The 27461-nt window shown below is 35.2% G+C and overlaps 1 protein-coding gene across 3 annotated transcripts in view; it reads right to left on the bottom strand.

The window, feature by feature from the left end:
* The window catches only part of LOC129237090 (midnolin homolog), a 90410-nt gene extending 64389 nt beyond the window's left edge, over nt 1-26021 (bottom strand). The window contains exons 1-2 of one of the 3 annotated variants that reach the window (XM_054871506.1): nt 25545-26021; nt 24446-25284 (exon numbers count right to left, since the gene is read on the bottom strand). In XM_054871506.1, coding sequence (XP_054727481.1) covers nt 24446-25125 — 680 coding nt within the window. In that variant the 5' untranslated portion in view covers nt 25126-25284; nt 25545-26021. The remainder of the gene's footprint in view (nt 1-24445; nt 25285-25544) is intronic. The other 2 variants (XM_054871505.1, XM_054871507.1) reach the window with 2 other exon arrangements.
* Between the last annotated feature and the right edge of the window lie 1440 nt (nt 26022-27461).

The following is a 27461-nucleotide window of genomic DNA, read 5'->3' as shown; positions in this document are numbered from 1 at the left end:
TTTAACTAAAAAAATTTAGAAATTTGTTTATTATTATTTCAATTAAGCAACTATCACACATTAAGCGCTCTTTGCGATCACTCTCCCTCACTCTCTCTCTCTCTCCCAGTCTCTTTTTTAATTTTCCTTATCACTATAGCACATTGCATGGACTGTTTGCTTGTTCGTGAGTGTTGAAAGGTAGCAGGGGCTGAGCACAAAAGCAACTCGTAGAGTTCACAGCGCTGCCATCAAACGGTAGTCACTACTGCTGGCACTCATTCATAATGTAACTAAACATTTTCAGCTCCAGCGCTATGTTGTGGTGGTAACCTCTTATGTGCAGTATGTACGTATGTAAGTAAGTATGTACCAGCAAAAACAATGATAAAAAAGCAAACCGGCTCAACGAGCTAACTAAATAAACAAATGATTTTTTTCCCCATTCAGGTTCTGTTGACTACCCCCCACTGCCTGCCTCTCTACAGCGCCGACTGCTAAAACGAAATCATCATTTCGCTCAAAGCTACCACAATGAGAACAAATAATTAATTGACAATTGTGCGCACGAAACGGTACAGCAGATGAAATAAGCGAGGTGAGGTAGGGGGTAGCGTGCTTTTATTAATTTGCATTAGAATAAGCAGAATTTAGTATTTTTACAATTTAAAGTCGTATTGAATAGCAGTAGTATCCACTTAAGTAACTTAATTAGAAAACTTATGACGGAGATTCTCACACAAACACACATTTGTGCCATTTCACATTTTACCATTGAGAATTTCATGTTGCGAGGCTTACGATTTAGTAAAACGTGACACCCGTCACCGATCAAAAAAAGAAAAAAACGAACTTAAAGACCGTTTTTTTAACTAACCAGTAAAGCGAACTTTACTAACCGAGCAGATAACTTTTTTTGTAGGTACAAAATTTAGAAATTTGTAGGTACAAAAAAAGTTATCTGCTCGGTTAGTAAAGTTCGCTTTACTGGTTAGTTAAAAAAACGGTCTTTAAGTTCGTTTTTTTCTAGTTCCGATACTACGACGCGGCTCGAGTGGAAATAAGCTATTTGGTTCAACTATTGTCAAAGCAGAAACATCCTAGACAAGAATGATAGAGACAAGATTGCGTCCATCAGAGAGTGCTTGACGTCGTGCAGTGTTGCCAACCATTTGCTCTTCACAATAAATTTAGTGCTCTTTTTTATACCCAAAATGCGAAAATTTTTAAGTTTCGTGTTTGTTTCTTTTTGCTTTTAATTTAAAGCTACCGAAACTGTAAGTTAAAAAAACTGTATTATTAAACAAAGAATGTTATAAAAGGTCACTCTGAGAAGGTTTTATTGCTATTGCAAATTTTTCGATTCTTATAAAATTTCATATTTTGAAAGTGCAAATTTCATTTTTTGCTCCTTTGAAGTTAATGCAAGAATATTAAATGTTCTTCTCTCAACTCTTCTTAACATTGAAAACCTTTTTACACATTTTAAAAAGCGTTTGAATTTACTGAATGCGATTGAAAGCCGTCGTTTCGTCCGGTCCTCAATCCTTAGTGGGGCATAGGGCATCAAGAGGTGTATTCGTAGTAAAAATAAGCAAAAAAATACCAGAAAATTCTTAAAAAAAAACCATAACATTTTTACAAAAATAGTACCTTATTTTATTACATAACCTGCAATATAGCAAATAAGTCGTTTCTTTAACAAAAGAGTTTCTTTTAACTAAAAAAAACTCATAAATTAAATTGTACATATCCATAACACATTTATTTAACAAAAACACGCACATTTTAAAGATAATTTTTCACGCATATAAAGTACTTTAAGTAATTCAATTAAAATTTGATTTTTTATTTTATTTAAATGGGTATTTTAGTGCGTTTTTACATCCAAGGCTAGGCAACACTGCAGTAGTGAGAGAGAGATTTGACTGCTGAAAGCAGAAGAACACCAACAACAACTGCAATCGCGGGCAATGCGACCAGATGTTACAAAAAATTGAAGCTAAATAAAACTGAGTGAATTATTGAACGAATTTTTTAAAAATGTATATTTTATAAAATTATAAACATTACTTTTAATTAGAACAGGCTAGAAAAATGTCATAAAGAAAGAAGTAAAACTCCGATACTAAATAACAAAAAAAAAAAAATAAAAAATGCTAAATCAAGTTACGAAAATGCTTATCTGGCCATACTGGTGCTAAAACCACGTAACTCATTGTCAATTTCCCTGAGAGCAAAGTAACGGTACCACGATAGGCGCCATCTCAGTATGCTTTCCATCATGCATCCTAGGCGTATACATTGAAGATACCTCCTATATATTTTTAGGGGGAAATTTTTATAAAATTAAACATTTGTTGCCTGTACTCCCTTTGTCCCTCCTTTGTCTTCACTTACGAGAACATTACAATTACTCACAACTGATAAACTCCTTATCGTTTCGACGATTCGTCAGAGTGATTCCAAGTGACCTTAACAAAAATTCAAGTTAAAACTTATTGCTAACTATACATTTATTTATATTTACTAGAACAATGGAAAGGCGCTAGAATTAAGCAGAAATTACTTAGTCAATTATATAAATATTTACTTGAAGTGACAGCTACGCGCATTTCACACTGTTAATACGCTTAAGTTGAGAAGCAAATAATTATGAATAATAATAAAGAAATATTTCAGTGAATAGCAAATGCAAGCAAAAAATATATTTAATAAAATATTAATAATAATAATGCAATAACTAAATTATATAACAAATAAAAAACCTCATGAAATATAATAAATGAAGGAAAAAATAAACACAAAAACCCCAGTTATTTTTATAGGGACAGATCACTTGCGACCGCTGGGATCCAACCAGCAGACCGCAATAAAAGTAGGCTAATCAGCTGTGTCACTGATATCGTCAGGCCTGTTCATGTGTAGCAAATGGTGTTCAACTTGCAAAGTAGGGGAAAGTGAGAGAACAAAACGACATTTCATATTGAGGGGAGTTGCAAGTTTTTACTGGTTCTATTTTTACTTGTAAGAATGAGTGCAAATGAGAAAAACAGCTGATCGCAAAATAAAAATAAACACGAATTAAAATTTGCAAATTGGGTCAAAGTTGTAAATTTAAATAAAAATGGTGATTAAAATGGGGAAAATTTATAAAGTTCATTTGAAGTCATACAAGGTGAAGTCCAAACTAAACAAGACTGGCGTCATAAAAATGTTGTTGATGGCGACGCCATCTTTTGAATGAGTTGGTGCGCTAGAAGTTACATCACTAGCTGACTTCCAGTGAAAACTTGGTGACATTCGGTTCAGTAGCTTAGGCCCCAGACGAGCCACCACCCAAAAAAATCGCGTTTGGAGAAGTCAAAAATCAAATTGATGCTCATTAGTTTTTACGATTCCAAGGGAATTGTCCACAAGGAGTTCGTGCCAATGGACCAACCGTGAATGCAATTTTCTACCTTGGCGTTTTGAAGCGTTTGTTGCATCGTATTCGTCGAATTTGCCCTGAATACCGTGAAAAAGGAAGCTGGCGCTTATTGGATGATAATGCACCATCTTATCGATCCACTCTTGTGACTGATTTTTTTACTAGAAATTGCATTTTAAACCATCAATCACTCACCGTATTCGGTATTCGCCTGATATGGCTTTCTGTGAATTCTACCTATTCGGAAAATTGCACTTGGCCAGGAAAAGAAAACGTTTTGCGTCCGTAGAGGCCATCCAAAAGGCTTGTATCGACATCTTGAAGGGCATTCCGGTCAATAACCTGAAACACTCTTTCGAAGAGCTTTTAGATCGCGCAAAACAGTGTATCGCGGCCAGAGGGGACTATTTTGAATAAATAAACTCGAAGTTATCAGAGCAAAGCTTCTGTCGTTTCTATTTTAGCTCAGTTTTGTTTATTTTGGACTTCACCTTGTATATTAGGTAGAAATCGGCCAATGCTACTGAACCACAGCCTCCAGTGAGCGTTGCTGCAGCTTCCGAAGTTACTGGATAATTTTTACATGAACAGACAGACCTATCTTTTATGGAGATGCGCCTTATGCTGTATTTTTGTCTTGATCGGAATATCTAATTAGTTTAAGGGGGTATTCTAGTGTAGAAATTCGAAAAAATCGTTTTTTTTTTATATTCTCAAAGCGTAACCTTTCAAGAACATACCCTTAAAATGATTTGTTAAAATTTTAATTATTTTCAGAGATATAGCTTTTTTAGTGTCACGACTTCTAAACTGGCTCTGCTGGAACGCCACAGGCCGTTTACCTTGATTTCTCAGGTTCTACTTAACCGATTTACTTGAAATTTGGTGTGAGCCTTCTCAATATATATATATCTATCAAACTTACTATTTTTAAAAAATTCCGAAAATTAACAAAAAGTAGTAAATAAAATTATCATTTTTTCGGGCAGCCGTAATTTGGCCAAAAAAATTGTTTTTTCGACATTTTTGTAGTAAGTACGATAGCAGCATTCATCAAGATTAAGAACCTTTTTTATTTTTTGTTTCAGATTATTAGAACGCTTGCAATCGTGGTAGGTGCGGCGCACCATTTTTTGTTAACCCCCCACTTCAAAAACTTATAACTTTTTGAGTTTTTCGTTTTTTGAGATTTTTAATTTTTTTATAATATATATTTTTAAAACTTAATAAATATCTTATTAAAAAATGGATAGTAAAAATATTTTTTATTTATAGCACCCGAAAAAACACCTCAAATTCATGCCTCTACACTAGAATACCCCCCTTAAAGATTTGAAGTAACGGCTGCTAGGAACTTCAGCTAATCCTAATTTGTAGCACTGAAGTTCCTGCTACGAAAATATTTTGAAAAAAAAAAAATGTATTCCAAATAAATATTTTTTTGAAACGTTATGAAGTGTAGCTAATTTACGGTGCCTAGCGAGTGAGCAGCTCATTAATGAAAGCATTTAAAAATATAACACACCAACAACATTATTCTACAATAGAATAAAAAAAAGCTTTAAATAAAAAAACCGCTTATGTTTTGTGTTGGTGATAATCGCTAAATAAAGAAACACACAGCCACTACATAAATTTGCAACAAAAGAATTAACAATGAGCAGCACCGGTTAACTACAAATACATACAAAACATTTCAAAACACATTCAAAATATTTATTCTCATAAAGCAGTGAGAACAAAGAAACGCGCGCGCTGGGAAGACAAACAAGTTCTAATTTCGAACTATCGATTCATAACAAAAACAAAGCACAAAAGAAACGAAAAACAAAAACAAAAAAAAAAAGAAGAAACGAAAAAATGAAAAAAAAGGAACGAAAAAATGAAAAAAAAAGAAACGAAAAAATTAAAAAAACAAAAAAAGAAAAAACAAAACTTATAAAATCGCAAAAGTCTAAGTAAAAAAGGCCAAAAGGGAAGTTTTGCTAAAATTCGAGTAGGTGGAAGAAAATCAACTTTTCGCTACTCACACCATTAGATCTTGTGAAATTGCATAGTGATTCCCTTTTTCAAACATTTACAGCGCGAACAAAGAAAAATTACATAGAAAAGTGCAAAGGGCACAACAACAAGTGGGGAAATTTCCGTATATCGCTAATTTTTTGCGGTCACTAATCGCCACTGCACAGCAAATTTGCATTCAATGTACTGCAATTCGGAGCAGATCACAGTCGATCGCTTTAGCATTTCATACACAACAAATTTGCATTCCACAATCACTTCAGCGTAAGCGTTCTAAAGAAATAAACACCGAGAGAGTGGAACGTCATTCATTAATTTAACTGTGCTTTACATTTGAACTGCACAAATAGTTCATAGAACAGTTTTTTACTCGTCACGCTGGAATGACAAATATGTGTTAGAAAATTAAATAGAACTGTAGTGTGATATTGAGCAGGATAAGAGCGAAGAAGAAGAAAAGTTGAAGTACAAAGACTCTTCGAATGATCAGATTTAGCTGTAAAACTTATTTAAAAACAACAGTAGGGTTAATTTATTATGTATATGAATACCTTTTTTGAATAGAGATGAGATACATAGATAAGCGGGGAAAGAAGCTAAAACTAATTGTGATTCGTTGCAAAGATTTTTATTAAAAAATATTGAAAATTGACAAATGTATGTAAATAAATAATAAATAAAAAAATGACGTCATCTGGTGGCACCGATATAGCAATGAATAATCATCTGAAATCCAAAAACCAAAAATTTTATTAATCTACACAATAGTGACTATCGTTGTACGTAGCCGTTTTTTTTTTTTTTTTTTTTTTTTTTTTTGACAAAATGGTGGTGATATTTCGATGTGTGTTTTACACCATTTTTTTTTTTATTTTCAACAGGCCCAATAAAATAGTTATTTTCAAAATTTTGAAAATCGGCTACGTAAAACAATAGCCAATGCGATAACAAAAATTTTGAAAAAAAAGAAACTTAAAATCGGTTCATTAGTCTTCGAGAAATCGTTGCCACCTTATCAAAAAAAGTTATTTCGAGAAAAACGCGTTTGAAATAAAGGATCGCATCGTATGCGCTGCGGGGACGAACCGACGGGCGCTCACTTAAGTCCACATAGAATCGGGAATAAAGCGAATTTCGCTTTAGAATTTTTACCACATTTTCTTGAGTAGTTATACTAACAATTTATGCAAAAAAAATCGATTTTTTTGAATTTTCACAGTGGCGTTCCCCCTTAAATTAGCGGAGAACTATAACTATACGAGACTAATTTCAGATATTGTCGAAGTTACAATCCGAACGCGGCAAGACATCAATCGATTCGTATCGTCGTAGAGTTAAGAGGAATTTTTTTGTGAAAAATAACAAAACATTGGAGTTTAAAAAAAAGGTATGTTCGGGTGAAAATCAGTCTGTAGTATGGAAAGCTTGGGCTGAAAAGAAACGCAGGTAGCACCTGCAAGAATGAGAAGCCTACAGAATAATAATCAGTTTAACTTTTTCGTTTCAGATGTCCTGAAGAGCCAAAATCCTGTTGACAAGCCACCTATCTGTTTTTTAAGACGCTTACTTTGGTGCCACACTACTCGTACTACAAAAAAATATGTAAAAAAAAAGAAAACTACTATTTGATGTCAATAATAACATACTATAAAATCAAAACGATAGCATTTTATTTTCTTAAAAAAAAAAAAAAATACTGAAAAATATCTATAAAATATGAGTTTTTGACCAGACTATTATCTGAACCGGGCTTATTTTGCGTTTGACACCTGAGTTAGTGAACAGTTTTTTTATCTTCAAAACAGGGGGAAATTATATTTTGATATTCTTTGATCCGACATCGTTTTCTGTGCCAAGCGTTACAGCTATCTTTTCTAAACTTAAGTAACGTTTGCCTCGTACCTGTGTTAGGTTTGTCCTACTTGAATTGGTACCTGTTTTGTTGTTAGTTGGCTGTACCTATAGATGCTTAGCTCGGCAGAAAAGCCAGTATTTTGGGGGTAGGGGTTTTTTTTTCTTGACACTGTTTTTCGCTTGTAATTCGCTTGCTTTCCCAATCGTAACTCGCTTTCTCATTCGTAATTCGCGCTCCCATTCGAAATTCCATTTTGTCATTCGAAAATCGCTTTCGCATTTGTAAATCGCGCTCTCATTTATAATTCGCACTCCATTCGCAATTCTCTCTCCGGTTAGTAATTCGCCGTACAAAATTTTGTGTGCAAAATATCGCATTTGTAAGTATTCAGACTCAATTACCTTGCTCACATTGCGAATAAATCGTTGTGTTCCCCAATTTTTTTGAAAATTTATCGAAATTAGGCGTGAAATCAAACGACAAAGTAGACTAAACTAATAACCAGAAAAAGCTAAATTTTAATAATGGGAGCAAAGTGGTAGTTGAGAAAAAAAGTTATATGTTGTTGTTGTTGTAGCATCATAACTATTCTCCATAAATATACGAGGTGTACTGCTGGAGTGATAGTCCATTACTCGTTTAGCCAAGAACGGCTAAAAAATAACGTGCCGAACTTCATAATATCCACTCAATGGCTCTCAAATTCACCAGACGCGAATCTGATGGATTATTCTCTTTGAGCCATTTTGAAGAGCAAAGTCCGAGCTAAAAGATTCACCAGTCTCGAAACGCTGAAAAAAGTCATTGTCCGCGAGTGGACCAAAATACCTGCAAGTCACATTCGGGTAGCTTGCAATTCGTTTCTGGACCGTCTCAAGGTAAAAGGTGGTCATATCGAGCAAAAGCAAATTGAGTTTTAATTTTGTATTATTTTCACACATTTTTTTACTTTGAATTGAATAAAAGTAATTTTCCAAACTAAATTTATGGCGCTTTTAATTGGTTACACTTCGAGTGCCGGACCCTGTACTCCACTCCATGCTTTATTTGCATGCGACGAGGCTCTCGAATGTCGTCATTTCAAAGATACGAACGTTCATGGAGAACATCAGTGCCTAGTAATTAAGAAAAAATATGTATCTAACAATTGAAAGTACAATTTTTGTGTAGTTGGGAAATAATAGATTCACAAATGTATTTGCATATGTGCGCACACATACATACATACATTTTAAATAGGCTATTTGTTAATGAATAAAATGCAATTTTTTATGGGCATTGATATGCATACGTAAAAATACCTTCCTACGTACATATGTATTTGGGAACCCTGCAAGGAAAAATTGCAGTAGTAAAGAAAATCTCAATTTTGGAATGACTGGAATGATTATTTGGTACTAGCGCTGCTACATACATTGTGGCGCAAAATTAATCATTCACTTTTATTTTCGAATAACTATTTTACTAGATAAAAAAAAATGTTGAGTGATGGAAATTATTATTATTATTTTTACTTATATATATACATGTTATCTTTTTATTTTTATTTTTACGCGCTCCAAGTGACAAGTGTCAAAAGTAATTGGCGCACGACGCCATTTGCAAAAACTATAAATCTTTCGTTAAGGTGATTAATTTTGTGGCACCTAGTATAATACAGTCTTCACACATGGGTTGACAGAACCGGCTCTGCCTTACTTGAGGAAAGGACATGATATTACTTTTTAACCATCGAAAAATGGATTCAGAGATCAAACTAGATTTTAACTATTGAATTACGACTAGTCTTTGCGATTTATAAAATATTTTTATTTTATTTTATTTGCCAATCGGCAATATACACACACATATAAAAGAGAGTACAGAATCAGAATTTATAGAGGGCTGGTAAGAAATAACTACAATGATAGCGATAATGGGACAGAAGGTTCTTGAGAAAAATCAGGGTATTACTATAGGATGCTATTTTTGGCATTTCGCAGAAAAGTATCGTAGGTTCCACCATAGAAATCGAGAACACCATGAAGTTTGTTGACGCTGATGGCTATTCTATTGCACGGGCCGTGATAGACGTAGCTTTTGTAAGTAGCGACTGTTTTCAGTAGACGACTATTCCGAAGAGTGAGACCAGCCGGGCAAGCTCGAAGGAGCTGCGTACTTCCGGGGCATAAATAATACCATTTACCACTTTATAGAAGAACGCCAGATCAGTTATGCGACGGCGAGCCCGCAGACTGTTGATGTTGTACCGACTGTAGATATCTTCTGTGGCTGAAACAGTTGATGATGAATACCGGAAGGCTAAGGTCTTGCAGAGCTACGCTACACTCTTTCAATTCTAGTAATGCCTGCTTCAGTGTATTGAGACCAGACTAGACTAGAGTTTTGAAAAGATAAATCAGGGAATAGGGGTTTTTGAAGTCCTTACTATTCCTAGTTATAAATCCGAGTATGTATGTACTCTCACATTAATTACAGAAAGAAGCCAGTTACGTGAAATAAAAATAGCAATTTCAAAATGTGAGACGCATTTCGAAGCGTCCAAATTCAAAATCAAAGCTCAATCAATTTTCCTGCAGGGCAAGCCTATATTGTCGCGTTTGGGCCTTAATAAACAAGCGCGAACTGGAGAATCGGTTGACCGGCAAAATAAAACTCACACATCGTAGATGCTGTGTAGGCATTTCATTGCATAAAGACTTACAAATATACATACATATAAGTAACTGTATACCAAGCGAATAGAAATGTTCTATGTAACAGTCATTGTTATCAAAATCGAGTGTCTTTGCGTTCAGCAGCAGCAGCAGCGCACCTTTGTTCGATCCCAAAGCGAATGTGAAAAAATCAAAATGACGGAAATGTTATTTCTAACAGCATTTGCCCTGATTTGTCATAGAAAAGGTTCTCACAAAACCGACTACATTTCGGAGATGACATAAAATCTGCTACATACAAAAGTATGTATACATCCCCTATATATGTATGTATTACACTACAAATCGCAGCAGAAGGCTTAAACACCTGTCAATATGTACACACATATGCATGTATACAGGTGTGTATGTTGCATTGCAAAACTTGACGCTTGACGCTCGCCGCCGCTCTCCAAATCTGCAACCGACATCTTCCCAATCACCGTTAAGAAATAACGCTGACGCTGCTGCCATGGATTGCTGGCGATATTGTTGTAATTGCTCCACGTTTTACAAGTAGTGGCTGGCTGGCAGCGAGTGTACGACGTATACGTCAGATAGAGGGGAAACCATTGTCGGTCGACCGACAACATTAACATCAGACACCAACAAAGCAATCTCTACTACAGCAGCTGGTAGTAGGTGTGTTGCTCTATTCGTTACTTTGCCGGTTAGTGCGTTGATGAAATAAGAAACCGTTGTTAGATGCGAGAAACTGGCGGAACGAGAAAGAGCGCACATACACAGTTAACTTCATTTGCTGCTAACTATAAATCCGTGCATGCAGTATGTATGTATGTATTTGCTTGACGCTGCTCAGAATGGCAGCAATAGCAACAATGAATTCATTAGAAAAATTATTAATACCATAAAAACAAAGCGAAGCACAATAGATGAGCGCAAAAATACAACCTACATCAGCAACAAAAATTACAAAAACATAAAACAACTGAAAATGTATTGTGTAACATAAGCAAATCTTAAAATGGCGAAAAAATATTATAAATAGACTGTTAATGAAAGCTTTGTCTTGCGATGCTGATGAAAGGGATTTAATTTTAAAGCTGTACGAAATTTTGAAAAATACTGTACAACTATAGATAGTTGGGAATTTGGATGATATACATACATATGCATACATACATATGTACGTATGTAATTTTGAAGCGTGTTGCATGCTCTTGAAAATTGTTTTAATTAGTACAGAAATTATAGTTAGTCCGCCGCAGGTTCAGTACAACTAATTAACAGTTCAAAAATATTATTTCGCCAAAAATCCAGTCAGTGAACACTTTACTGCATTTTGGACTTTTTTTATTTAACTTATAACCACCAAAGCGATAAATATAAATCGAGTTCTCATCATTACGCACCGTAGGTTCATCACTCCTATGAAAACGCTGTGTTTATGCTAATAAAAATTGGGTAGATTTAATTAACGGCAGTTAAGGAATTTTGTTGACGATAAAATGCACATAAATGCAAGCTAATAAAAAGAAATGCACATATACATGTGTATGTATGTTTATATGGACACACACACACACAGCTGCAAGTGCCACGCACAAGAGCACCTAAATTCGTCAAATGGCACAAAAATAGCCAAGGCAGATTTTTTTGTTTTTGGAAATTTTGCGCAAAATATAAATAAAAGAAACGATTATGATCAGCATTAAAAATGTAAATAAATTTGAATTCGTGAAAGCGGAAAGCAGGCGAGAGTCTATGCGCGCTGTATGTCCATATGTAAGTATATGATACAGAGAGAGTGAACGAGAGAGCGAGAAGGAGCAGGCCATAAGATTCAAATTGTTTACATTTTTAAGGTAAAATTGTGATTATTAATAAAACTGAATAACAAATTCAGGTAGAAGAAACTACATTCCGTATGGCCAAATTGAAAGGTGACTTTGTGAGGCAAGTAGCAGTAGAACAGCTGGTTTAATTTTTTTGTAAATTTTTGTGTTCGCTAAACTGTCCAACTTTGTTTACCTTTTACTTTGTTGCTGGTTAGGAAATTCAACAACAACAACAATAAACGAATACGAGCTGATGAATTCACATTCTAGAAAATTTAAGCAGCAACAAAATACACGCCATTATTGTTTTTGCTCTGGTACGCTGCTACCTGATTGATACCTTGGCCCATAGCAATTGGGTGAATGCATGGAAAGGAGGTGTGCACTTCCACCTTAATAAGACTAAGACCTTTTGTGCCCTCTACTTATCACAGCATCTCGGTTAACAATTACATAAAGCAAATGCGCCACTTAGGGAGAGCAAAACAAAATTGACCTTCTAGCAGATGACAAAAGCGATTATGAGCATAGAAGAGTAAGAGTAAGCGTACCTGGAAATTGTTTTAAATATTCCAAAAGATAGTTTAATGCATTCTAAGCGCCATACTTGAAAAATATTTCATTGTTGTAATGAAAATAGTGATTTGAATTTATTAAACTATTTAAGTGTTTTTAATGTAATTTTTGCAAATATTTTTGGTAGGTTTCTCGTTACAGCAAGGATTTTTAACATACGAAGCAGAATAGTTGTTGCGCACTTATTGTGGTTTTCTCGAGAATGTAAACAACATTACTAAAATCTTCGGGAGCTTATCGGTTGCCATTTTTTGAGTATCGGCGATATGCTGGATTTAGAGTACCGCAAGCAGTGCCGCAGTTAATTCGTTCCTTGTTTCCGTTTTCTAGGTAGGGTTTTGCCAACAACCTTCACTTTGACGAAATTATAATAAATTTCGCACAAATGGGCAGTGGCACGCCCCATGCAAGAAAGTATTCAATTGACAATAAATAAAAGACGTAGAGATAGCCACTTTTTAGTTTGTGGATTCAGTCTCGAGAGTCCGTATTTTTCTCAAGGTTAATTGTGTGTGGCATGTTCTCGAGTGGAAAATCTGATAAATTTATTTATTTTTAAAGATGCGATGGAAAAACAAAAAATATTGTACCCCCAAAAGGCACGCATTGGGATAAAATATATTTAAAATCAAGTTTTTATATTGAAGCGGCAATGCAACCACGGCACGCAGAATAGCGGTCACCGTACTTGAATGAGTTTGTGGGTGAATACCATTGGGTAGCGCCCCGGTTAAAAACCCACTGCGGGCATGAAACAGCAGATGATAAAAAGAAAGGTTTTTTAATAGCGGTCAGCTAAAGGTGAAATTGGATGACACACCACTCCGTTAATAACTCTAAAATTTTGGGTATCACCATCGACGGTTTGCTCTCCTTCTTGGCGCACACAACCGCAACTGACACTGAGATCCAAAACCGCAACAAGGTCTTCAAATCGTTAGCCGGCAGCTCTTGGGACAAAGAAATGTTGCTAGCGACATTCAAAGTAATTAACCTGCCGGTACTAAATTAAACAGTGCCAATCTGGTCGCCTGGCGACTAGCGATTTGTAGGGGACAAAGCTCCAGACCTGTAAAAATACTGCTGCCAGGTCAGCCACTGGATGCTTCCTGATATTTCATCTTCAACACCTTCACAACCCGACCTTCGACTACATTGATGAGATCCACCTGTGCAAACTCCCGACCCCCGAATGTAGTTGTATTAGACCAGTCAGCACCTATTGCAGGGCCTACCGTTTAATGAGTTAGACGATGACGATCGGTGACTACACCGCACAGGCAGGGTCTGGTGAACTGCTATAACAACAACAACAACAGCAGCAGCAACACCTATACTATCGACAACAACAACAATACCGTCGACAAGAACAACACTATCATCAACAACAACAACAACAACAACAACAACAACAACAACAACAACAACACTATCAACAACAGCAACAACAACAACAACAACAACAACAACAACACTATCAACAACAGCAACAACCACAACTACAACCCTATCAACAATAACAACAACAGCAACACCAACAACCACAACTACAACACTATCATCAACAACAACACTATCAACATCAACAACACTATCAACATCAACAACAACAACACTAAGATTAACAACACTAAACCAGTATATTAACAACAAATTTTTTTTATCTATTTTTTTAAAGAAAATTATGATGACATAAAAAACTATGGTAAATGTATCATTTGTGGCACAAAACTCGATTAACGGCTAATCCCATAACGAATTATTAAAATTGTCATTTACAAAAAAATAACTTTATTTCTATACTCGAATTACTCGCTATGACCAGTTAGGTTATTTTAATTTTGCCTTAGGTAGTGTTTATGCAGGCACATGAAAATTTCGCTCTCCAAAATGAAGTCAGTTCACGTTGGAGAGTTTCGTCAGCATTCAATGCGTAAATGTTTTAATTTTAAAAGCTAAATTTTTCAATGACACATAAGCATCTCTCATGCATATATCCATACGTTCATATGTCCATACATGAATAAATAAATATATTTACATTTAGGTATGTACAAACAACTACAAAAGTATACGCGCTTTCGTACATAAGCATAATCCAATGCTAATACACGCATTCACTTTTTAAGGGTAACTAAATAAAATGTGTAAATAAGCAACGCTTTAATAATGGGTTAAGTGAAATGAAATGGAGTGGAGTGTCATAAGAGACTGGAAAACAAAGTAGGCAAGGAGGAAAAGGTAACAATTGATATCATTTTAGGTGTGTAGTTATATATAAGTGCATACATACATACATACATACATATGGATGTACGAAAATGAAAAGCGACAGCTGAAAAAGGGAAGCTAATGTGGTAAGCTTGATAAACTTTTAAAAATTTTAGCTATAGCAGAAAGCAAAGTATTGTATAGGCTTACATACAAACATACATAAAAACATATACATATATGTATGCATATATGTATACAAATCTATGCGCTTAGTGTGGACAGGCAATACACTCAATTTATTGCAAGTTGTGTAATTTTATGACGCTGGTCTTAAGATATCAAAAAACAAAAAACGGGAACTTCAAAAATGCTGGTTGTGCAATTATGTGCGTACATACATACATACATACATATATGTATGTAATAGTTTATAACAATTATCGATGCGAGAGAGAGCAGTGACGTGCTGCAGGAATGCGGAGAAAAGCACAAGAATGTTGGGTAGCAAAACAGTATGCCGTTGGAGAGCGGCAGATGAGCATGAATGAGTACATGCATATGTATGTATGTATATTCAACACTCGGTTAGGTGTTTGTACATCATTATGTGAATGTGTATGCATGTTTACGTTTACCTCTAAATGCTATACACACCAAAGTAGATTCTCAGATGCCCACCAGAGCAAACAAACTAAATATGTGTGTTTGAGAGTTTGCCTATGCGCGTGCTTGTTCACCTGACTTACTGACTATCGAATTGACGCTATTGACAAAGCATGAGTGTGTGTGTGCGTGTAGTTTAGTAAAAACAGATTTTCGTACAAAATAGCTATTCTTGGATCATAAATCTACACATACATACATACATGAGTACTCTGCATATTTACACCTATCCATGTGTGTATGTATGTATGTTGTATGTACGCTTGTATGACTACTGCGCAAACGGAAGCATTTGCTGCGTACATACATACATACATACCATATATCGCAAATGCCCACAGTGATAGATGTTGATATCAATAGTGAAAGAGATAAGGGTCGCTCGCTGCTTGGTTACTATTCACTCTGTTACCGCTGATGGAAACAAAGGAAATCGCTTGCGTGCCTACAGAGCCGCATAAATACTCATACGTATGCATGTATGTATGTACATATCTTTATTTGAAAGTTCATATATGGCTGGCTGGCTGGCACAACTGCATGTGGCTGGCGAATTGACGATAACAGCAACACCAACAGTAATTGCAACGGCAGAAGCAGTGCCAGTGGCAGCATATGCCAGTGTATACGAACACATGCACACGCACACACACACGTGCAAATCGGTGGCACAGCCACCATTCATCAGAAAAACAAAGAAGCTCACTAAAAAAGAAATTGCAAAAATATCTTGAGGCCCACTATTATCAACTGCAAAGCAACGCGAACTAACTCAATAACAAAGAAATAGCAGAGTAGCGAATAGTATATAAAATAGAGAACGAAATAAAATATGAAATCTACCAGCAGAAGCTAAAAAATATACCTAACAAAATTACCGGTGAGCAGCCACCAAAAATGAGCAGCTGCTCTACCGCACGCAGCGAAAGATTTGTGAAAAAGCTGAAATGTATGCAGCAGCGTTTAAGTGCGCCGCCCTGCTTACCCCAACACTATACCTCCTTATCATCTCCAAAAACACTAAGAAAAGCCTTTCGGCAATTGAAATTCGAGCGCTTCGGAGAGCGCCGGCGTGAGAATGCCAGAGAGCCATGTAATATGTGCGTGAGTATGTATGGATGTAAGTCATTGAGATAGAGAGAAAAAACTATGTATTCTTATCACTCGAAGCTGTCGCTGTTGACGCCCTGCCGCTTTGATGCTTGCAAAGCACACGCAGGGTGAGACACGGAATCGTAGCAATGGAGGTCAATCACAAGGGAAGCAGAATACATGATGCGAGGACGCTGCAACAAATATTGTAAACAGGAAGAAAATATCGCAACTACAAGCGTTATTTGAAATTAACATTAAAGAGGAAGATGCAGCAGCAAAGCCTAAAGCTGTAGCGCTTTGACAACTAATAATGGGAAGGAACCCCCAAAATGGCCTAATTTCATGAAGAAGCTTTTCTTTCGTTGTTGTTGTTGAAGTGACAGTCCTTGACCGGATATACATAGTCCGGGTCGTTCCGGTTACATAGAACCCATTGTCATGGGAACGCTTTTCTTTCGTCGTTTCAACGGCTCTACGTCACCCAAACGACTCGGATTCATATCCGACTAAGGACCGTTAGTCCGGTAGCAGTCCACGCACATGTTTGGGTAATGCTTATGCTGCTATAACAAAACAACACCAACAACAAGAAAAACATATAAAACCTTGAAAACCACGAATTATAAAAGAGAATCAGCATTCATTTCAATCTGAGTCCTTTATTATGTGGCCTAAAGCGATGAAACAAATGGAGGGACCTACAGTTTTAAGCTGCCTCCGAACGGCAAATGCTTTTTACGAGCAGCTTTTTCATGGCAGAAATACACTCGAAGCTTTGCCATTGTCTACCGAGGGGTGACTGCTACTAGAAAAAATATAATCTTCTTGCTTCATGCACGTAGATTTGAAGCTACGCACCAAGCCATCCATTTGTCGACCAACACTTCAAGATGCACGTCACAAATAGGAGGCGGTGCTCGGCCAAAGACCTAACATAAGTGTACGCACTAATTATTTATTTAGTTTTTAAAGGGATGAAACACTCTTTAGCATTATTTGCGCTTAACTTGTTTGCTATTTATATATATATTTTTTATAAATTCCATTTCTAAATTTAGCATACATTTCTGCTTGATACCCACAACGTGACTTACATCGATCCGTTAATCGGCGAATGTGAAGAAATCAGCTGATTTGCTGACGTAATAAGGGATAAGACAGCGGTGTGTTTCCACCAGAGTTCGGCAAAAACTGACATAGTGTTGGTAATATACGAAGCAAGCAACGTAACATTGGCGCGTGCTAATTCGCGGCCGTCTGAAAAACAGCTCATTCGCAGAGCGTAAGAATGCGTGTGAAATGAGCGGGCGCAACTGCGCTGGCAAGTCCCTTATGACGTAGCAGCCAGCCTAAGCTACTCTCACATCTCATTCAATCATTTTTGCTTGATGCCGATGTTCACTTTCACTTTAATACAATAATTATGGCAACGCTTTCATCTTAAAATTACTGATGTAAACCGAACATTTCAACGCAAATACTTTTATAAAGACACTATAAAAACTAAACTTTGTATCTGAAAAACATTTCAGTTTTTATAGGTAGAATAATATGTAATATTGTTAGATAAACTGGGCGCTGTTGCAACTGTAAACTGTCTCTGTTATAAAGAATATGAAGTGTAGTTCTGGTCATAATTTGAGACTTCGAAAAAAACTTCCATAGCTCGAACTTCTTTAGAATGCAGTATTCCACAACAACAGCTGTTACTTTTTTTACTTTTGATGTTCATTTACGCTGTTGTTGCTGATTGCGATTCGCTTGCTGTTTATTATATATGTATGTATGTATGCATGTATGTATGTATGGGTGTACATATATTTCTTCACATTGTTGCTTGACTTGAACTTGCGCGACCGAGATTGAATTTCAATGCAATGGACAAATATTGCAAATGAACAATCAACAACAATAGAAAGCAAAAACAAAAAAACAACGCAGTCTACAACAACAGAACAATAGCGCATGCAATACGTAGAAGCATAAACAGAATAAGAAAACACAAATTGCAAAAAAGCCTATCAAAACCCAATATAAAGAATGAATGAATAAAAAACAAACAAAAAAATGCGCGAGAAGACAGAACTTTAGCCTTATTTGCCGGTCCGGCAAGAGGCAGCATGACGTGAGCTGTGGTGTAATGGGAGGTGTATCGCAGTTCAAAAGGCGGTGCAGGGGAGCTGGGAGGTACGCTGTTGCAGTTAAATGCAAAGTAATTACAGCTGCAATTGCTAATGTTCTCTATTGAATAGCTCGTTGAGTAGACGCGCTACGACGCCAGCGAAGAGAGCTGTGGTGGGCGTGGGGGATCGAGTTGACAGCGAAAGCGAAACGAACAAAGCAAAGCATGTATGCACAAGTATGTGTGTGTGTATACCTAACAGTCGACAATAACAATTCGGATAGACGAAGCCGCAAATAGATACACATACTAGTTCAAATAACACACACACACACACATAAACGTTCGAGTGCACACAAACCTAAATGTATGTATGTACAAGCAACTCCCAGCGCCATATCTACCCACAAACACTCACACGCCAGCCAGCTTTGCCAATTTGCCTATTCGACGACCACCCGTTTGTGCAGCAGCCGATATCCTCTTTATCCCACCGTCGCCGCCGCCGCTGTTGCTCAACGCAATCTACAACTTTTTGCCGGCACTTGCTGTGCTGCTGCTGACGTCGTTGCGTCGAACAATCATTGTCATTTTCATTTATTTTCACATCGTTGCTGCTGCTGTTGCTGTTGTTGTTGTGCACTTAGTTTACTTTGAAATTTTTATATTGATAATGATGATAATAATGTAGTGGTCTACAGTTGGTGTTGTTGCAATTCCTGTTGTTTTAGAATTGAAGTTATGCAATACTGAATTTTGATTTCTCTTTATTTTCTTGTTTTTATTTGGACTTGAGAATAGCTAACAAAGATTATATGAATGTGAAAACCAAATATCCTATCCTACATACATACACACATACATATGTATGTATGCACCTAAGCATGTATGCATTTTAAGTTAAATTTGTGAGTGGGCAAAATGTAGCAAAAGGAAACTTGTGCACAGTATTTGTAATGGAATGCGCTTGGCACGCGTTCACATTCACGCCCATAACTGCGAATGTGTGCGTGTAAATTCAGTTATGTATTTGGTGTTTCGTTCAATTGCAATTGAGAGAAATAGCCAAAATTAGAAAAAATTACAAATAGGTGGCAAGTGAATTTTCGCAAATTGTAAATGTGTAAAAATACTTGAAAATCTTCAAAAAAAAAAAAAAAATTTGAAAAATGAATCGAAATACATATATCGCGTGAATATAAATACGCTGACAGCTACTGATACAATTTAAAAGGAGGCTATGGACCACGACGGGTCAGAGTAAAAATTAAAATACCTATGTGCGATTGACAATTTTTGTTTTTTTTTTTTCAAATTAATTTAAATTATGTTTCAAATCTAATTTTTTTTTTCAAATAAATTTATTTTTATTTGTTTTTTTCCAAATAAATTTTGTTTTGTTTCAAATTAATTTTTATTTTTTCCCCCCATTGAATTTTAATTAGATTGACAATTTTTTTCAAATTAATTAAATTTTTTTTTTTCAAATTTATATTTTTTCTCAAATTTATTTTTATACTTTTTTTCAAATTTAGTTTTATTTTTCTTTCCAAATAATTTTTTTTTGTTCCTAATGAATTTTTATTTTTTTAATTTTAATTAGATTACAGGGGCAAATTTTTCACAGAGCAAAAATTCAAATTAATTTAAATTTAATTTTTTTTTCGACTGAATTTTAATTACACATCTTTTTTTATAAAAATATAGTTCATTCTATTGGAAAACCATACTAATCCAAGTTTCAAACTTTGTACAAGATTTATAAAAAATTGACGAAAAGTGTTCATCAAAATGTTAAACTTTTTAATCAGAATTAAAATGAAACAAATTGGAAATACAGTTAGCCTAATTAAATCTAATATAATGAAGTGTTAATTTAGAGTGGCTCACAAAATTCTCGTTGATTTTTAATAATTTTTCCTTCAGTGTTGCGCATTTTCTACATATAAAAAAATGTCAAGCATTCGGTATATAGAGAAAATGATCTTTTTTTCATAAGAAGAAAATGCGCAACACCTTTCGAGTATTTGTCATACGGAAGAAAATGGGCAACACTGACAATAAAAAAACATCATTAGGTTTCTCCCCATGTTTCTGAAATGCTCGTAAAAGCGGAATTGGCTAGAGTCGTCATAGTTCAGAACAAAACCGAGTTGCACAAAAATAATCTAAATTAAATTTTTAGGTAAAAAATCAATCTGTAAAATACTCGTAATACAAAGTCTGTTTAAATACAAAAAATTCAGTCAAATTAAATTTAAACTTTTGAAAAGCAAAACCACTGCCTTAACAGCTACAACAACACATTTATATTTAACATATGTATGTATCTAATATATTTGTAACCTGGTAAGTTGGTTTAAATTTGTACGCATAAGTTTGTCACGGCCTTTAACGTAGCTATGCCTACATGCATATGTATGTATGTATGCATGTATGTAAGTGTGCACATACATATATTGGATTAGTAAGTACAGTTATTTGCCAGACATCACAGTTTCTCCAAGCATATCGAAATGATAGCCGGGATATATGCGATGATTTAAATATACGAAAAGGTTTGCCACTTAATATTGAATTCAAGAAATTGCCGATTTCTATACTAAGTCTAAAACCGTTCTTCAAGATTTCTGTTTTTCTTTCAGTACTTATTGGTTTCATATATGTATGTATGTAATTCGTTAAAAGTGGCAAAACTTGAACCAAGTGTTTTGTAGGGTTGAATTATAATAATTTTTGCAGCACCCCTTAAATTCGCCTTTTCATTGGAAATAAAAATTACTGCCCAACAGTTTGCGTTCACGTCAATGCCATTTTGCCACCATTAAAACACTTTACAACTTCTTCCACATCTTCCCTTGTTCTCAAAAATACTATACTTTTTAAATAGTCTTACTGCTATCAAATATTAACGTTGCCAAATCGTCAAAAATTTCGCTACTTGTGCGATATTTTTCAAAAAAAAAAAAAAAAATTATTAAAATGGGGAAAAATGCATTTTCACGTTTAAAGGGATTTTCTTGTAGCTCAATTATCGATGCACAATTGATCAGAATTCAACTAAGAAAAATCCTTCCTCTGGCATAATTACTCGCTCATTGCGCTCACTCGTACTGTACCATTAATCAATATTTTCATTCGCAGTGTACTTGGATGAAAATGACTAGTGTTCAGATCAATAAAAAACGCATTCGGAAAATTTCTTAGAGTCCGATTTTTTTACTTTCGCGGAAGCACGTTCCCACGGCAGTCGGCTCTGTGTAAAGGGAACGAGCCAGAATTATATCCGGCTAAGGAGGGTCACTTCAGGGACATTCCCCAAATATGTATGGGGAATATTTATGCTGCTACAACAACAACAACCTCTTCCAATACAGTTAGTTCTGTTATTTTTGCCCATGACGCAATGACTGATTATTCGTAGCAGTGACGTCATGACGAATTGGAAAGGCGCCAGGTTTTATCCTATCATATCTTCTATGCTTATGGAGCTTTTTTGTGTTATATTGCAGTATATACAGCTTTGTTTATAATAAATAAAGTTTTGACTATTAATGTTTTATTTAGTTTTTTCTTTTGCACAAATATATTTTATGCTAAAACGTTGTAAACAAAATGAAAAAAAATGAAAAAAATTGTAAACAACTAAAAAAAAATCAAAAAATTTGCGTAAAAATTTGTACAAAATTAAAAAGAAAAAATTAAAAAATTTGTACAAATTAAAAAAAAACAAATTTTTATAAAAATTTGTACAAAATTAAAAAGAAAAAATAAAAAAAAATTTTATAAAAATTTGTACAAAATAAAAAAAAAATAAAAAAATGTGTACAAAATAAAACGAAATAAAAAAAAATTGTACAAAATTAAAAAAACCAAGAAATTTTTATAAAAATTTGCACAAAAATGAAAAAAAAAAATCAAAAAATTTGTATACAAATTTGTTCAAAATTAAAAAAAAAAAATCAAAAATTTGTACAAAATTAAAAAAAAAACAAATTTTTATAAAAATTTGTACAAAATTAAAAAAAAAAAACAACAAATTTATATAAAAATTTGTACTAAAATAAAAAAAAACCCGAGAAATTTTTATAAAAATTTCAAATTATTCTTTATTCAGTTTTTGTTTTGTCGAAATATATTTTGTGCTACAATACAAACCATATAACTTCAAGTCAACAAATTTGGATAAAATTAAAAAAAAAGCCAACAAATTTTTATGAGAATTTCAAATCTTCTAATCAGAACTTTTAGAAAAATCTAGTTATGTAGTTATTAAATTTTGCGTCTGTTTAACGTAGCTCAAAATTCGCGTTGATTTTTAATATTTTTTTTGTTGAGAATGCGGAAAATTTTTGACTTTTTTGAAATTTGATTCAAATTTTTAAGCTCCAAGTCACATATGTATATATGTAGATTTTGTTGTGGTGTGAACCACATTTTTATGTAAAAAAATTAAAAAAAAAAAAAAAAAAAAAATTAAAAAAAAAAAAAAAAAAAATTAAAAAAACAAATAAAAAAAAATTAAAAAAATAATAAATAATTCAAATTAAAAAAAAAAAAAATAATAAAAAAAAAATAATTTAAATTACAAAAATTAAAAAAAAAAAATTAAAAAAAAAAAATAATAAAAAAAAAATAATTTAAATTACAAAAATTAAAAAAAAAAAATTAAAACAAAAAAGAACTAACTAGTCAAAACTTTGCACTATGTTGCGCTGCTATTATTGTGAACGCAGGTGTATATACACACAACTGAAGGATGAGTGTAAATACACTCAAGAGCCAAGCTGCATGGAAGAGGAATTCAGTGTAGTGTCATAAAAAAACACTGTATTGCCGCATCATATTGCATAGTTACTTGCTACAGCAATATTGCTGAGTACTTTGGAGAGGCAGCAAACCATAACAGCGGCAGTAGCATACAAATGAACATGGCAAACAAGTACGAGAAGACACAAATGCGTACAAACAAACATAAGTGTGTGTGGCAACGACTATCACACAAAGCATAATGAAGAGCTGGCTGGCACAAGCAGGCAGTCAGGCAGGCAGGCTGACTGGTCGGTCGGGAGCTACTATTACGACGAAAAAACGGATGTACATAGAAACGCAAAAAGTATGCTGCTGAGGTTGCCGTGGCAGTGTGGCTGTTGCTGTTGCAGCCTGCTTCAATTGTCAAAATGGAATCATGTTTTTTGTATAGTAGGTATGTATTCGTATAAGCTTTGCCGTGGTGAACCAGCGCTACCACGGGCAAAGAGAGAATAATGGCCAACAGCGCGGCCATTTCGTTTTCCATGCCAGAGCTTGCTGTCGCCACCGTGTGTTGGTCGGTTGTTGGTTGCTGTTTGTTCAGGCTTTGTATAGAATCAATATCATTCATTTGGATGAGGCTCAGGCTCAGGCAGTACGTCAACGTTGAATTAAAGCCTGGAAATTGTCTACATATGTATGTGCACATAAAGGCATTAAACGGTATTTCCTTCGAAAAAAACTCTTTTCTCACAATTTCTGCTTGTCCATACAGAAATAAGTGCAGCTCCAGTAAAACAATTAGAGTATTAAATAAAAAAATGCGATTTTATAGCTATTCAAAAAAAAAAAAACATACGGAACACACATACTTGCATACATACATATAAATGCATGGATAAATTTGCAGGTACGTACGCGCACCTACCCGCACATGCATTTATACGAATCTTGTGGTTCACAGCGCAGGCAGGTAAATTAATTATGTTCAAATATTTTACCTAGAAGACAAATTAATGCTCCCATATGCTAAACAATAATTCACTACTTTTTTCTTGATAATTGTATGTATGTATGTATATCTAAATAAAAAATATCAAGACACGCCTCTACTATTAAACTAGCGTCTTGCACCTCTCTATGCACAATACACGTCGCCACTTATATAGTCTCCTATCAATTGGAAATTACACACATATTTACATTTAGGCAAAAAAGTTTCAAATATTTCCAGCTACTCACTTTTCACGATGCAGCAAACAAATTCGATCCTTGGCCACCTTTAGCTTCTTAGCAATTATCTTCTTTAAGTTCTCCACCGAGATTTGAGGGTCCACTGTCACACCAAAATTACCACCAGTCGTGGTGTTAATATTTAAGTTGATGTGGGGTAGTTGTACAGCATGTGGCGACGTTGTGTGCTGTAATGTCGTAGCTGCCAGTGAGCCGCTCACTGGCATCGTGCGCGGGGGTGGTATGAAGGCGCCATGTCTAACCGTGGCAGTATTTGTTAAAGATGACGAAGCATTACTGTTTGCGGTGAGGGATGTGGATATCGGCGAACAAGAGGAGGGCGAGGAGGAGGAGGCATTACTAGTGGAAGTGGTAGCGGAAGTAACAGCATTCGCAGTCCCAGCTCTGCTCTCGGCCTCCTGCCTAGGTAATCTTGATGCCGACATTATTGATAATAGTGATGGTTTACACTCTATATTCGATTTACTGGTAATATTTGCTGGTCTATAGGACATTTTAGGGGGAGGTGGTGACATTCTATAACTACTCACTGACGTACTACCGTTTTCACATGGATTCACGACGTTTTCATTGTTTGTCGACTTCGACGTCGATGATGCTCCGCTAACGTGAGCACTTGACGACGACGTCGACGGCGGGGTAGTCGCTGAATCGGAAGATTTTTCCATACCGTAATAAAACTGTTTCTATGTATTACGAATAACGTAATTTTCAGTTTTATTTGCGTTTTCACGCTTTTTTTAATATCTTTATTTAGTAGTTTTCAATTCTTTTTAGTTTTACCACTTCCACATTAAGTTTTTTTGAAGCCAGTTAGATATATAAACCTAATAGGTAAAAAAAAAAAATAATTTTCTTCAAATCACTTTAACATACACACACGCACACGTTGAAATACGCGATGCTACGTAATCGATCGATTTCCCCACACCTTGCGGTAGAGCGGAATGACTTAGATTGCGCGGCGTGAATATTTCCACAGTAAAACTCAAATGACTTGATAGGCTTCGAAAGTCAGTGCGGCGACATCAACTACGGCACCAATTGCGAAACCATACAAAGTTTTGAGGAAAAAAGGCAGTCTTACACGAATTACTGCACTACGAACGGCAACTCTATACTCACAGTACTGAATTCGAATGAATTTGATACTGTCGCTGCTTTATGGCGACTAGGTTATATTTTATAACTTTGTATATTTCTGTATATGCACATGTACATATATACATATAATGTACGCCTTACTCTGCGGCGAGAGGTATTCGATGCTGCACAGCTCAATCCACAAATAAACACAATGATGATGGCTACGTTGCCAACGACGTTGATTTCTTCTGCTGTTGCTGTTGCTGCTGCTGCTAACTAGCTTTCAAAAACTTCGAGGGCACACGAATGCTGAATGCAACCCACTTACAATAACAAAATATACAAGCACTGCAGCTGCGACGCTCACAGAAATCCAAAGAGCGAAGGAACGACAGACGGCAGACGGCAAACGACGTTTCAACAAACAAAGTCAAAACGAACTAAACGACCAATTGCCCAGTTGGACTAACGTACTCATTGAAAGCCGAAAACTAACTGAAAATAACTGAAATTATCTGCTGCCTTGCAGGGAACCAGCGCACACCAGCAAGCACAGAGTCATGAATTTGATATGTTGCTATGTGATAGCAGAGCGTCAACAGCAGAGGAGAAAGAAATAACAGCAAACTGCGAACAGAGAACAGCGAACAGCGATGCCGACTTCACTTCATGTACATAGGCATATTTGACCAACAGCGCAACGGTGGCGTAAACTAGTCGGTTATAACAGACCCGCTAAAAAGAGTGTGTTTAAGTGAGAGCGCTCATGGGATGTCGGAATCTCAGTGCAAACAACGTCAGCAATGAACAAAAACCCATCCGAATAAACAGTGGAGCGAAGTGTTGGATTGAGCAATTGGATTGTCTTTTTGATCATTTGCTCAAGGCAAGCTTTGTACATGTGTATGTACATTTTTTAAGTGTGTGAAAATTATGAAATATAAGTACGCATGTTATGCATGTTTTTACTGAAATAATTTTTTGGGTTGTATACTGCTTGCTGCATAGCCGTATGTCCCATGTATTTAGTCTCCGTTATAACTAAAATATAGGATTTAAAAGAAGATTTATTGAAATGTTCACTTTTTAAATGATAAAAAGTTTTCTATTAAAAGAAGCCTCTTAATATTGATATGTCAAACCTTTAAGTAAATTATGAACACATTTGACATGACATTTGTGTTACTATTCTCAAAAAAAAAAAAAATAGGTGGTTCAAAAAGCAAACGCTATATGGCCCACCCTGTACATAAAAATGTATACATATAGTTTTGTGCATAAATATATAAATTTATTATGTAATTGCATTAATTAATTGGAGCTTTTTCATGGCAGAAATACACTCGGGGGTTTGTCATTGCCTCACTAGAAATTAGCAACCACAAGGAAAAACTCAGGAAAAATACCCTAAAGTGTATCTAATGTATAACGTATAGCTCTCTCTCTCTCCTTTTCCTCTACGTTATATCTTTTTTCTCTCTCGCGGAACGAAAATGCCCAAAACGTTGCATGGTCTTGAAATTTTACTCTTCATTCTCGCTCGTCCATCGACGCCTAAGAAGTTTCACTTCAAAAACTTTTTCTACATTTTGGTGTTTCACCGAGATTCGAACCTACGTACTCTCTGAATTCCGAATGGTAGTCACGCACCAACCCATTCGGATGCGGCGGCCGCGTCATATGATATTAATAACAATTTATAAAAACTAAAATTTATATTTTTATTTATTTTAATTTTATTTATTGTATAATAAAAAAATATATACTTACGAATGATTAAAATAGCAGTTTATGTGTGGGAGTTAGCAGCAAGTACTCAAACGATTAAATCTGCAAGCTATGACTAACATCTGACTGTTAACCGGCGCTCAGCGATTTTGAAGGAAACAGCGGATTTGCTGACGTAACAAGGGAGTGA

The sequence above is a fragment of the Anastrepha obliqua genome, chromosome 2, assembly GCF_027943255.1.
Source record: "Anastrepha obliqua isolate idAnaObli1 chromosome 2, idAnaObli1_1.0, whole genome shotgun sequence".
NCBI classification, from domain to species: Eukaryota; Metazoa; Arthropoda; class Insecta; order Diptera; family Tephritidae; genus Anastrepha; species Anastrepha obliqua.
The sequence above is the reverse complement of the archived record's forward strand: the minus strand, read 5'-3'. Positions and strand labels throughout refer to the sequence as shown.